General features: G+C 39.2%; 1 protein-coding gene across 10 annotated transcripts in view; it reads right to left on the bottom strand.

The window, feature by feature from the left end:
* Positions 1–14,629, bottom strand: part of Helz (helicase with zinc finger) — a 190,728-nt gene that overhangs the window by 66,522 nt on the left and 109,577 nt on the right. For all 10 annotated transcript variants that reach the window (XM_029568373.1, XM_029568371.1, XM_029568370.1 and 7 more), the window contains 4 exons: positions 13,337–13,482; positions 11,807–11,954; positions 3,782–3,965; positions 1,672–1,900 (listed from right to left, as the gene is read on the bottom strand). In XM_029568373.1, the coding sequence (XP_029424233.1) occupies positions 1,672–1,900; positions 3,782–3,965; positions 11,807–11,954; positions 13,337–13,482 (707 nt within the window). The remainder of the gene's footprint in view (positions 1–1,671; positions 1,901–3,781; positions 3,966–11,806; positions 11,955–13,336; positions 13,483–14,629) is intronic.

Genomic DNA, 14,629 nt, shown 5'->3' with positions numbered 1-14,629 from the left:
AAAAATCCCTGTTTCTGTCTAGCTATAGCACACTGAAGGGCTGGACTATCAGGATTAATGTTTCAAAACAAGTTTTGCTGCACCTCAGCTCACTAGCTGGTAGCAACAACCCATAATTTTCAATGGATCACACTTTCTTCCCAGCTACAACTTTCTTCAATGTCACTGTTCAGGGTTGAAGTGCATTCTACCAAAACATATGGAAATCTTAACTCTGGTACCGGTAAATTTGACCTTATTTAAAACTAAGCTCTTTTCTAATGCCCAAGTAAACATGAGATCATAATCCAATATGACAGCTGCTTTCATAAAAAGAAATTTGAACCCAGAGTCACACACACACACACACACACACACACACACACACACACACACACAGAGTTCTGTTATTTGGAATACATTCCTTTTCCCAAGTTTTGTCATTAGTGACTATAAATGAATGACAATTTTTCAAATATGAAATTAATGACAAGTTACAACATAACTGTTTCTAGGTAAGTCACGAAACCTATGAACTTTGTTTTTGTTCTTTTTGAAGAAAAGGTTATTTTTCCTGGAACTGGAGTTAAGAGTACTGGCTGCTCTTACAGAGGACCAGTGTTCAGTTCCTGGCACCCACATGACAGCAATCGGCTGTAACTCCAGTTCCAGGGGATCTGATTCCCTGATCTGGCCTCTGCAGGCACTGCACATATATGGCGCATTTACATACATGGAAGTAAAATATTCAAATACATAAAATAAAAATAAATAAAATATGAAGTTATTTTCCTAATGTAACTATAAATTCAATTCTATTTGATTCTTTTGTTAGCAGCTTTCCCCACAGAACATACTACTAACTTGGGGGTGGAGAAATGGCTCAGCAATAAAACAAGGTGAAGTGTGTAAAAAAGCTGGGCTCAGAGGCATGGGCCTAAAATCTCAGTGTTGGGGAAACGGAGACAAGAGGATGGAGGGTTGGGGCATGCCACTAGCCAACTGATAAACTCTAGACCCAGTGAGAGACCCTGTCTAACCCCTGCCCCCCACCCCAAAAAACAAGGCAGAGAACAATTCTAAGATATCAAAAAGAAATAATCATCCAAGGCAGCCTAGGAACTGGGTGTATCCCTTTTTGCCATGCTGAACTTATTGTGACAGGTACCATCACACCGATTTATTAAGTCATCTTTAGCATATTTCTCTCTTTCATAACAGATTATGTTTCTTTCAAAAATATTTTAACACAGTTTTTCAATACTCCAAATGATAAATCTTATAGCACTGGCTTCAAGCAGTTTAAATTTTTATCAACTACTGAAAAAAAAAATCACAAACATACAGAGAAAATTTCAGATAGTATTTAACCACATTTTAGAATTATTCCTCTTCACTGAAGTCTAATGAATGCCAACAAGGTTAACCAAAGACAAATAATGACCACTTCTACTCCTTAATTTTAAGATATCTTCATTTTAAGCACACATAAAAAAATATATTAAGAAGCTTTGGGAGAAAATGACTATAGTCTGTTGACTAATACTGACTGAATGAATATAGAATCATGCAGACATCATGATAGACCAAGTAAAAGACCTTTGTGCTAACACTAATTAGCCATCAGGTCATGCACAAGGAAATTATTTTGCATTCCCCCTTGTCAAGTCTTACTCAGTAACAAAGACTTACCTACACCTTCCAATAGAGCACAGAGCGATGGGATCACCCACCACCGCAACCAGCGACTGTGCCCTCGTGATGGCAGTGTTGAGAAGTTTGTAGTTAGATAAAAACCCATAATCTAAGTCCTCAGTGGAATCTTCCAGAAGTTGTTCTTTCTTTTTAATTGGTGTCTGCTTATGCTTACAAGTGTGTCTTGTACGTACTGTGCTAAGAAACAAAACTCTGAACTGCTTTCCTACAAAAAAAAATTTTTTTTGAAAGATGAGATTGTCATTCTGAATCACTGGTATAATAAAAAGTGCTGCATTTTTAAAATGTAATTGCTGAATAACAGATGCAGGCAGAGATCCACAGAAATTGAAACCTATGTAACATTGCTGGTAAGAAATTAAATGGCACAGCTGCTCTGGAAAACTATGCAGTGCCTCCAAATATAGAATTAAATATAGAATTACCAGATAGCTCAACAAGCCCACTTTCGACACATCCAAAGGGACTGAAAGCAAGATCTTGATGAGGCTCCACGAGTGGCACAGTGGCACTGCTCACAAGACCAAAAGGTGCATACAGTGAGCTATTCAGACTTAACAGGCAGAAATTCTGAAACATGCTACGATATGACTGAACCTTGAAGACAGTGTGCTAAATGAGAAAACCCTGTCACCAAAGGGCAGATACAATTTGAGCAAAAAGCCTTAAATCCAAATAAAGCTCTGAGATCTGAAACGCTTACCCCAGGCACTTTTGGAAGGAACTACTCAAGCCTGTACTACAGATTCTCATTTTACAGGGACCTAAAGTAATTACAGTCACACAGAGAAAGAAGGGTGGTGTTCACCAGGGACTGGGGAAAGGAGGAGTGGGACATAACGTTTAACAGCACAGTCTCAGTTTGGGAGGATAGAACATTCTGGAGATTGATGGTAGTGACAGCCGCACAGCATGAATGTACCATATGCCACTGAGCTCTACAAGTAGAAGAGCTTAAAATGGTCAATTTTATTATGGACATTTATCACACTAAAAAGAATTATTTTGTTTTTGAGACAGGGTCTTGCTTAATTGCCACGCCTAGCTCTAAACTTACTATGTAGTCTAGGCCGGCCTCAAACTTCCGGCAGTCTCCTACCTCTGATGCTCAGATCACAGGTATGAATCATCACGCTTAGCTTAATTGTTTTTCTAAATGTTATTGCTGGAACCAGTTTTTGAGATGATCTAGTCCAATGTCTACTCAACACAAGAAACCTTCACTGAAGCAGGGTCACCAAGTCTCTAGCCAAGCAACACAAGCACACCTGGCTTCATAAGGAAGCCCTATATTTTGTCATTGGTTTCTTATAGTAATCTGTGGTTCACTCATCCTCTGACAAGTTTCCAAACATTTGACAACAACTGTAATATAAGTCTTTAGGTTTCTGTTTTCTAGGTCAAATAGTCTCAGTTCTTTCTTTCATTCCTAACCTACCTGGAAAGTTCTAGAGCAACCACCCTACATCTACTCTGCGTCTACTCTGCATGCATTCTTGGTCACTACTAACTATCCACCCAAACTACCCTAATTCATTGTGATCTGGCAACAGGTAGTAGAATGGAGCTGCTTATTCACATGATCTGGACACTATGTGATTCTTAACTGTTGTGTACTGTACCACGAAACCTAACATTACTGGACTTTTTCTAGTGTTCATACCATAATGTTGCTTTGTATATTTAAAAGCACAAAAATTATAGTAACTCACTACATAAATAGTATAAAAATGTTTGCTGGTTAACTATTCATTTACAGAGGTCTACAGATAAAATATTTCAAATTAGTTCCCAAATACAGTACAATAGCATGTGTTGTATGCAGTTGTAACTACAGCACATAGATGTTATATGGCATTATATGATTATAGTCATGGAAAAGGTCTATTTATTACTACTACTGCTATTTGGATATAAAATTTTAATACACATATAAACAAATTTTAATTGTAGAAGTGAACATATCATTGCCAGTCCCAAGAAAATGATCTAAGATTTCTTGAAGATCTAAGATCTTTAAGAGAATTCAAAATCAGACCTGGACATAAGCATTGGAATAACTTAATTCATTCCAATTAACACTTACCTTGAACATTTAGCACCCTTTCTACATTAACATCAGAGAGTCTTTTTTTTCTAAGTTCAGCACGTATCCTAAACACTTGGTCAGCATATGGAGTCACCACACCGATACTGCCATCATCTAATTTCCCCCATGCTACTGGCCACTTCCTTCTTAGCTCTTCTACACGTTCCACCACTTCAAACACCTTCAAACAAAAATACACATAACAAAATTATCACTAGTGTTGGGTAAAGAATATGGTAAATGAAACAGATTTATACAGGATCACAATTTAGAAAATGATGTTTAAAAATCAACCTCTAACACTCCTGACATGAACAAAGTAAGAAAAATAAATTTTATTCACATTTCAAACAGTAAGTTCTACAATAATATCATCAGTGGAAACACTGACATCAGACAATATAATGGGAAACTGACCACTTCTTTCACAGCCCCATTCTTACATGGCAAAGGGCTGGAGTCCCCACATGAGAACAGGGAGAAGATGAAAGTAGGGAAAGCAGACCAACTAGTCAGCCAACCAGAAGGCTCCTGTAATCAGGGAGGCAAGGCCTGGTGTTCCCCTCCACCCCCGGCATTATTACTAAGCAGATCATCCAAAAGCTGTTAGGTGACACTAAACCACAGTAGGGTCTAATTTCCTGGGCCCAGGACAAGTTTCAGAAACAGATGCAGAATACATTGCCTACAGTCTAAGTTCGCTGTCACTTCATGAACTGTGCAAAAAGAGTAGCACCACATTTTATATAACTGATCTTTTAAAAAATCCTACTTACTGGATTATATAGGGTTTTCTATATTGTTTGATCTATTTTACCTCAATGAATTCGTCACTTTCAATGTTTGGCTCAGATTAATAAAACACGGTCCTTGACTACTAAGATACTATTATTTAGAACACAGTTCTATCAATCTATCTATCATCTATCTATTTCCCTACCTCCCTACCTACCTTCCTACCTATTTATCTGGCAAGTTCAATCTGGAGTCAGGCAAGGCTCCAACAGCATGTAGCTAAAGGAGAAATCTAAAAATGTTTTTATAAGTAAATCTGACTATTTTTTTTTTCAAGACTGTGAAGATTACTGACTGGAAAGTAGTTCCAGACACAACGGAGCTGAGGCTACAGTTGCTCTGCTGTTACAATGTAATAGCAAGTGCATCAGATGTACTGACGACCCAGGACTCTGCAAAGTAAATGCAGTATAAGGATGGCTGGCATTCTCACCGTAAAGAAAACGGTCTGCTACACTAAGGAAGAAGGAAAGCCTGCATCTGCTTGTGTGGCCAGATATGGGGTAAGTGAAACTGAGGAGACAACTCTGCTGAAAAACCCAAGTTTCTACCATGAAGCAACAATGTAACCATTTCTCTCCTTTATCCCCTTGTATTTTAGGGGGCATAAAATGATATCAAAATGAAAACTATCTCCCTGACAGATCTGCTTGAGGCTGATTGTTCAAAGAGCTGAAGATTTATCAAAGGGCTTATCGGAAAGGAAGAAATATTTAACAAACTACAAATTCTCAGTAAGAACAGTGGGTATCTGGGACATTCAAACTAGGGACTGCTTACAAAACTCGTTTGGTAATCGGTTTCTGTCTCCCTCAGACTCCTTTGCTGAAGAAGGTACTGCAGGTGGTTTTGGCAGCTGGTAAACATTGGCAGACTCTATTTTCCACAGCTCTGTACAGCAGAAAGCCTATATTCAGCAGCTGGTAGCAGTTGAGTAGAGCCTGTACCCCTATCTCTACCTCCTGCTACACAGGAAATCTAAGTAGGACAAGGGGTAAAGTGTAATCCCCCTTTTCTAAGAGCTGATTCAATGAGTTTGGAAGCCAGGTAAAGACAGCTTCCATCTTCCAGAGCTTCTCAGAACAAAAACTATCCTATGTCTATTCAGTAGCCACTGAGTATCAGTAGATCCCAACTTCCCTTGGCCTAGGTACAGAAGATCTATGGAGGTGGCATTAGCTAGAGAGTCCCTTGCCCTCACATATACACATAAACCCCTGGTTCCTACAGAGGATACTAATGAGACACTTAGTGAGAACTAAGCTTCACATCCTCCCCGAGCAATTGCTTCATTAAGTTTGCCCTAGACAAGAATTAGGAGTAAGTCTCACAACTGCCTGTAACTCCAGATCCAGGGGATCCGATACCCTCTTCTGACCTCCATGGGCACTTGCACTCACACCCACATACCCATACACAGACACATATTAAAAATTTTTTAGCTGGGCATGGTGGCACATACCTTTAATCCCAGCACTTGGGAGGCAGAGGCAGGCAGATCTCTTGTGAGTTCGAGGCCAGCCTGGTCTACATAGCCAAGTTCCAGGTCAGCTGGGGCTACAGGGAGACCCTGTCTCAAAAAAGACCAAAAATAAATAAATAAATAAAAATAATTTTTTAGAAAGAGTTAACTTTGGAGCTGGAGAGATGGCTCAGCGGTTAAGAGCACTCTGCTCTTGCAGAGGACCCAGGTTTGATTCCCAGCACCCACATGGCAGCTACAAACCGTCCTAACTCCAGTTCTAGGGGAATCTGAAGCCCTCTTCTGACCTCCGCGGCATTTCACAAACACGGGTGCACTCACATGCATGCAGGCAATATACTCATACACATAAAATAAAAATAAAAATAAAAGAGTTAACTTTGGCCAGGTGTGGTGGCGCATACCTTTAATCCCAGCACTTGGGAGGCAGAGGCAGGCAGATCTCTGTGAGTTCCAGGCCAGCCTGGTCTACATAGTGAGTTCCAGGCCAGTTAGGGCTACAGGGAGACACTGTCTTGAAAAAAAAAAAAAGTAAACTTCACAAACTGGCAACACTCAGCCAAGAAACACAAGTGGAGCAATTTATGTCCCAAAGAATTGAAAGTAAAATAACTGAACTATAAAATATACCAGCAGGACTCAACAGATTTGAGCTGACATAAGCAGGAATCAGCAAACAAGAAGACAGATAAGATTATACAATCTGAAGACAGAAGAAAAAAATCATGAAGAAAAATGAATAAAGGGGGAGCCAGGCATGGTGGCACATCCCTGTAGTCTCAGCACTTGGGAGGCAGAGGCAGGCAAATCTCTGTGAGTTCAAGGCCAGCCTGGTCTACATAGTGAGTTCCAGGTCAGCTGGAGCTATAGAGAGACCCTATTTCAAAAAGATTTAAAAAAAAAAAAAAAAAAAAAAAAGAACAAAGGGATATCATGAACCTCACCAACAAGTGCATAATATTAAGGAAAACCAGACAGAGAGGAGAAAAAATATAATATTCAAAGAAAATCAAGGGGGCTGGAGAGATGGCTCAGCAGTTATAAGCACTGGCTGCTCTCGCAGAGGACCCAGGTTTGGCTCCCAGCATCCACATGGCAGCTAAAAACTATCCATAACTCCAGTTCCAGGGGATCTGACGCCCTCTTCTGTCCTCCAAAAGCACTGCACTCAGGAGTGCACTCATACATGCAGGCAAAACATTCATACACATAAAATAAAAATAAATATATAAATAAAATGATATATACACAAAAATGGAGTTTTGTCATTAAAAAAAGAATAGAATTACAGGCTTTTTGCAGGAAAATGGAAGAACTGGAGATCATCATAGTACATTTGAAATAAGCCACTTTCACCGAAACAAGTATCACACATTTTCTCTCATATGTAAAATTTAGAGGGAGAAAAGAAAGGGCATGGAGGTAGATGTGGGGGAGGGTAAAGAGGCACAAGAAAGGGCAAGAGGGGTAAATATGATCAAAGTGTATGACACCCAAGTATGAAAATTTCATAATGAAGCCTATAACTCCTCAAAATTAATATATGCTAATAAAAATGTTCAAAGAAATGATGGCTAAAAAAATTTCCATACCAGATGGAAAACACATCTAAGCCCAGTGAACTTCAAGTAGGATAAATACACTCAGATGTACCCCAGACATATCACAGTCAAAACAATGAGTCAAAGACAAAAATAAAATCTTGAAAACAGGAATAGAAAAACAGTGCAGCACTTACAGAGAGAGTCTAATAGGACAAGCACATATCATCTCATCAGAAATAGCCAGGAAGCAATGGGAAAATGCATGTGTGCTGAAAGAAACAATCTAACAACAGTCTCATACCTACCAAAACCTCTCAAAATGAGGGCAAAATAAAAGCATTTCCAGAGAAGTGAAAACTGACAGAGCTCCTTATTGGCTGAGCCACTAGACCAGAAACACTAAAGGAATTCTTCAAGCTAAAAGCAAGTGTCACCAAGCAGTAATTTAAATCCATAGAGTGCTGCTAAAAATGTAACTATGTGGATCGTCATAAAAGACCAAATACAAGGTGTGTATTTCCTTTCTCTTAACTGACTCAAAGAGCAATCGCATGGAATAACAACACATAGAAATACACTATATGTGTAACAATGAGCACCAAAGGCAACTGGAAACCACCACCAGACGGCAACTCATACCCATTTGGAGAGGACCTCAAACAGGAATGTTGGTATAGGGATGGGGAGGGATGCAGCTCAGTGGGAGAGCTCTTGCCTACCATGCACAAGACCCTGGGTTTGATCCCCAGCAATACCTGCCCGTAGGATGTTAAAATAGTAAATCCTATAAATATGCATTTGTCCCCTTCTCTTGGACTTTTAAAAATATAAATGTATATAGTAATAATTATAATAAGGTATTAGTCAAATTATTATATATAAGTATAATGTGCAGTACAAAAAGGGAGGTAGGGTACAGAGCTATGTAGGAATAAAGCTCCTCCATTCCACTGAAATTACGCTAGATAAATCTGAAATAGATTCTGATAAGATATATACCATAAGCCCAAGAGAAACTATTAAACTACTAAATACAATCAAAATAATTAAAGGAATTAAGATGAAATACTATAAAATACAAAAACAGGCAGTTGCCAGGCCTGGTGGCACACATCTTTAATCCCAGTACTCAGTAGGCAGAGGTAGGCGAGTCCCTGAGTTTGAAACAGCCTGGTCTACATAACGAATTCCAGGCTAGTCAGGGCTACATAGCACCCAGTCTTAAAAAGAAGAGAAAAGGGCAATCAATGGAGAAACAGAAGGAAACAAAGAAAACACATACAATATGGATGAAAAATGAAAGCCATAAGCAAACTTGCGTCAGTATTAACTTTAAATATGAACTGATAAATCCATCAAAGGACAAAGACTTTCAGATGAGAGTTAAACAAACAAAACACATCACTGGCTATGTTTACTCTCCATGGAAGATGCAACTTTTTCTTTTCTTTCTTTTTTTTTTTTTAAGACAGGGTCTTACTACGTAGGCTATGAACTTGTGATCCTCCTGCCTCAGCCTCCGAAGTGCTTAGGTTACAGGCACAAACCACCATACCCTCCTTCAGAAGACACACATTAGATTCTAAGGTATAAAAAAGATGAAGAAAAAGGCTGAGGAAAAATGCCATGTAAACAGCAACTCTAAATGAGCTGGAAGACAAATCTAATGTAAAACAAACAAAAAGATGTTACTAGCTGTAGAGATATTTCATATCAAAGACAATTCATCAAGAAGAAAGCAAGTATAAATAAATACACAAACAGCTCAAGATTTCCAAAATATGATGGAGAAAAATCATTCTATCTTTGCCTCAGGTCGCAACAAACCCCGTGGAGTGATCGTCCCTATCTGCAGCACCGTATCTGTCTCTCACTCAACCCACAGTCTTACAGTCATGTGCTTCCACAGCACCTCTCTTCAGACTCAAGGCCAGGAATCACATTTTAGTACTTAGTATTTAATTCTCCATTACTATTGGTGGAATAGGAATTCTGAATCAGCAGTCTCTTATGCTAGCATTTTAAGCATGGGAAAGAAGACACACCTTCAGGTGATGCATAAAACACATGATAAAACAAAACATGTTACTAAACCAAGGGCAATTATACATAGCAAAGGAGCTGCTATGACTATTCAATCAGCTCCAGGTTCCTTATTTTTTAAGTCCAAGTTCTGTTTTAAATTCATTTTGATGGTAACTGCTGTTTTTGTTTGTTTGTTTGTTTTTTGAGGCAGGATCTCCAGGTTGGCCTGGACCAGGCTGGCCTTGAACTCCCAGAGATCTGCCTGCCTCTCCAAGTGCTGGGATTAAAGACGTGTCACCATGCCTATCTGATAACTTTACATAACACTATTTTTCCTTTTTTTTTTTGGTCTTTTCTTTTTTGGGGGGAGGGGTTGAGACAGGGTCTCCCTGTAGCCCCAGCTGGCCTGGAACTCTTGATGTAGACCAGGATGGCCTCATTCTCACAGAGATCCACCTGCCTCTGCTTCCTGAGTGCTGGTGCTGGGACTAAAGGCATATGCCACCAAACCTGGCCACTTTACCTTTATAATAATAAAAATTAAACTGTTCTCAAGCACCCTCCTAATTTTAGTCATAATTTTTATAGAAGATCACATTTTTTCCCCTATCAATATAACTTCAGTCTCTTGCTCTATAACACAAAAGAGAACTGAGTTTTATCTTTAAGTTTTACGACCAAAAAAAAAAAAAAAAAAAAAATCTAGGGTTTCTAAATATATTTTCCTGTCCACATGGGCCTATGGTGGTATTCAAATATTCAAAATGTGGGCACGTATGAAAAGGCCATAATGAAATCTGTTATTTGTACAATTACTATATGCTAACCAGAAAGAAAAGAAAAGGAAAAATAGAGAAAGAATCTGGTTTTGCCCCCTGTAGAAAGAGCCCCCGAGACAATGTGTCTTAAAATGTTTGACTGTAGTAACTCATGGAACTGAACAATCATGCTCTAGAGAAGCTCAAAGTCACCTGAAATTTTTCTAAAGCTACATGTTTAATATTTAAAGGTCACACAAATGTTGAATGTTTCTTTAATATAAAAAATATACAAAACCTTCTGAGTGAAACTGGCAGTCCAGGAGGACTACTCATTAGAGTATCCTATAGCTTGGAGCATTCTAGAAAACACACCATGAGAACAAGGAGCCTAAGCTGAGAAACTGAGTCTTGGGATCAAGGGTAACCAGGACTCAGCTACGATCCCTGGTGCCACAGCAGGACTACAGAACCTTCTGAATTTCAGGTTCTTCTTGTTACTCCCTGTCAGCCTCCCAACCTACAATGACCAATTTCCAGGCCAGTGGTTTTCAGCCTGCATGCAAAAAGAAAACAAAGGAGAGCCCTACAGTCATCCTCAGTACTGCAAGTATTTAAAGAAAAGTTTATCTGTTCCCAAAATTACATAGCACAGGCTAATGAAAATACCAAGTATCTTGGCTTGGGCTAGGGCTTCATCAAGAGTACTGATGACTTATTTTCTTACACTGACTTCTAACTATAACCAACTAATCAGTTTTTAAAGGGAAATATGAGTTTCCATTACAAAATAAAAGCCATTTCTTTGTAAGCAAAATGAGTAAAAATGAAAAACTATGACCCACTCGCTAAAGATGACCACATCCTCCCACATCCTTCAGCTTTCTACAGTCCCTGTGACAGGCAGATCCTTACCCAACAAGTTTCCTAGCCTGCTACCTAGTCAAAGCTCCCCCAGGATTTTTGCCTGTTGCCTGATCTGATTGTTCAGACCACCCACATTCTCTCTGAAAGCCAGAAACCAGAAGAGAGCTGAGGGGCATGTGATAAGACAGCAGCACCAGTGTCCGGGGGCTGTGTGAGCCCCTGGAACACAGGAGTCTGTTGATTCAACTGTTACTCAAAATGATGCCTCCTTTGAATATGAACTAGAAAATTTAATCAGTCTGTTTTAGATGTCTACCAATAATACTCTATATGAGAATATGTTGGCTTTTCTTAAAAATTATGTATTTTGTTTTATCATTATGAAAAAAAAGTAAATTCAAATTTGTTTTTTCACCTTAATAAATTAATGTAAGTTTTACCCAATTTTCATGTAAATAAAATCAACACATAATAGTCAGCCCTACATTCTAAATGAATGTTTAAGAGAATCTAAGAAAATATTCAGAAATTGCATGATGAACAAAGGTACCTCTGCATTATTATAAAAAGCAGTGCTATTTTTTTCTTGTACATCTTCCCCTCGTGCTGTAAAAAAAGTTAGTGGGTAGAAGTCCTTGTGTGCGGGCTGCTTTCCACTGGCCATCAGTTTACCCTCGTAGAAAAGCTCAGAGGTATAGCTGCAGAGCAAGAGAAAGAAAGTAACTGTCAAAATTAATTTCACCTATACAAAAGAAACCCATTCTAATAATAATGATTTATGTACACAATTCATTTTTATCCAAACATCAACTACTCATGATGTCAATAATTTCCCCAAAATAATGGCTGGGATACCATTTTTAAATGAATTGATTCTGGTAAGATAAGAAACCAGAAAAAATGATGACCATTCAATACTAGCTGAGGCCCTTGAAATGAGAAAATGAGCTGAGCAGCACATTCTCCTAGGTGACACAGACTTCCATTTGCATGGATCATATACAGTCATGTGCAACCTAGCAGTTTTTGGTCAGCAAAGAACCCCATACCCTACAATAACGGAGCTGAAAAATTCTAAGCACAGCCATCCTGAGAGTGCGAGCATGCCCTGGTGTCCGCAGTGCTGCTGGTGTGAATGAGTCCAGTGGGCTGCCAGCTGAGTCAAGGCAGAGCACATCCCATAGCACACTATGCCCTACTTCACAGTGAGAGCAATGGGCAAATGGCAGGCTTCTGCACTGTGCTTTGTGGTTTTAGAGTGCAGCTTTCCACCTAGAAGACACGAGTTTCTACAAAGCATTCTGTCACGTCAAGAGGCAGCAGCCTCACACATCTTGTTTCAGCTCTTGACCATGAGACCAAGACAGGTGACCGATGGGAGTGTTTAGGTTTGTGGACTGCACTCTGCGATGTTCAGGTGACAAAATTCTACTGGCACAGTTCCTGGAACGTATTCTGTCTTTTAAGTGATGTGTGACTATACACGCAAACATAGATATGCAGATGCTGCTACTGTGCAATTACTCTCAGAGACACCTGAAAATGGTTGCCACATAAATGACATCATCAGTACTACTGAATTATATACTAAGCTTTTAAAAAGTTTCAGTTTCTGGAATGGCTGTTGACTGGAAAAGACCACAAAGGGGTTCCTGCTGTCAGCATTGTTTCTTCAGCTGCATGCTGGACATAGGCTGTTCAGGCTGCAAGTGATCACTGAGCCACCGCTTTTACACATGGTCATTGTATTTAATAGGAGTCTTTTTAAAACAGTAAGTACCAGCTTCCCTTCCTTCATTTCTGCTTTCCTTCAGTCATGCCATTTTTCATATAGATTGCGTATTTATTCAGAGGCTAATGTATCATATCTAATCAAAACCAGTTTTAGCATACAAATTACCTTACTTCTTATGAAGAAGCACAGCTCTGACTTTTGAAATATTCTTTTAAGAACATAAAGTGAAGAATAATTTTCAACACTAGGAGGGCCACAGAGACAGAGGGAGTCACTGTCACATGCTGACTAGGCTCCCTCCCAAAGAGCACAAGGCCCTGGGTCAGGGGGGCGGCTCACACCTACTTGATGATAGCTTCATGGGACCGGTAGTTCTCACACAGGAGGATCCTGCATGGAAACTCGGCAGGGTAATGCTCGTAGAGTCGATCAAGTAATGAAACATGAAGGTTTCTCTCCCTGGCAAACTCGCTGTAAACAAAAGGACTGAGCTGTAACAGACAAACATACAAAGAAAATTTAACTAAGTGTATAAACGGTATTTTAAAACCTACATAGAAACTCTTCTATGCTAAAACTTCTCATATTTAACATGCTGAATGTTGTAAACATAGTAAAAATGTTGTAAAGAAATATAAAAATCACTAATTTTTTCTAGGAACCATTTACCTATTATAAGCAACTAAACCAAAACTTCTAACTGTTCATTGCAGCACAGTAATACTAAGCTAAAGTTTCTACACATCAGCTAATAAAAGGCTCCTCCAACATAATAATTACTTTAATATTTCAAAGATCAAATAAAAAATATTTCCAAAGATCACTACATCACCAGGAGAAGTAAAATCGACTATTTCGCCAAAACCAATCAATTATATAAAATAACAGGGGAGGGGCTAGAGAGATAGCTCAGCACTTAAGAGCACCGACTGCTCTTGCAGAGGACCTGGGTTCAATTTCCAGTACCCACATGGCAGGTACGAACTGTCCTTAACTCCAATTCCAGGGGAATCTGAAGCCCTCTTCTGACCTCCGCTGGCATTACACAACATGGGTGCACTCACTTACATGCAGGCAATACACTCACACACATAAAATAAAATAAATAATGAATAAGGGGCTGGAGAGATGGCTTAGTGATTAAAAGCACTGGCTTCTCTCACAGAGAACCTGGGCTCAGTTCCCAGCACCCACATGGTGGCTAACAAGTATCTGTAACTCCAGTTCCAGGGGATCTGACGCCCTCTTCTGGCCTCTGTAGGCATTGTATGACATGGGTGCACTTACATACATACATGTCCGCAATACACTCATACATGTAAAAATAAATATTTTAAAATAAAAAATTAATTAATAAAAAGATTTACTATGTCTGGAAGGACAGCAAAGTGGTTAAGAGCACATGCTGCTCCTCAAGAGGTTCATTCCCAGCACCCACGCAGCAGCTTACAACTTTTGGTACTCTGGGGTTCCAATGTCCTGTCTGGCCTGCACATACATACATTCATGATGCACATATATACATTCATGCAAAAAAAAGGACTCATTTTTAAAAATAAAATAATAAACTCAGACTAGGTGTTGTAGTGCACAGCACTCGGGAGGTTGGGGAAAAACTGTTGAATTTTAAGGCAAGCC

This window comes from Nannospalax galili, unplaced genomic scaffold (genome assembly GCF_000622305.1).
Source record: "Nannospalax galili isolate Female #2095 unplaced genomic scaffold, S.galili_v1.0 scaffold781, whole genome shotgun sequence".
Classification (NCBI taxonomy): domain Eukaryota; kingdom Metazoa; phylum Chordata; class Mammalia; order Rodentia; family Spalacidae; genus Nannospalax; species Nannospalax galili.
The sequence above is the reverse complement of the archived record's forward strand: the minus strand, read 5'-3'. Positions and strand labels throughout refer to the sequence as shown.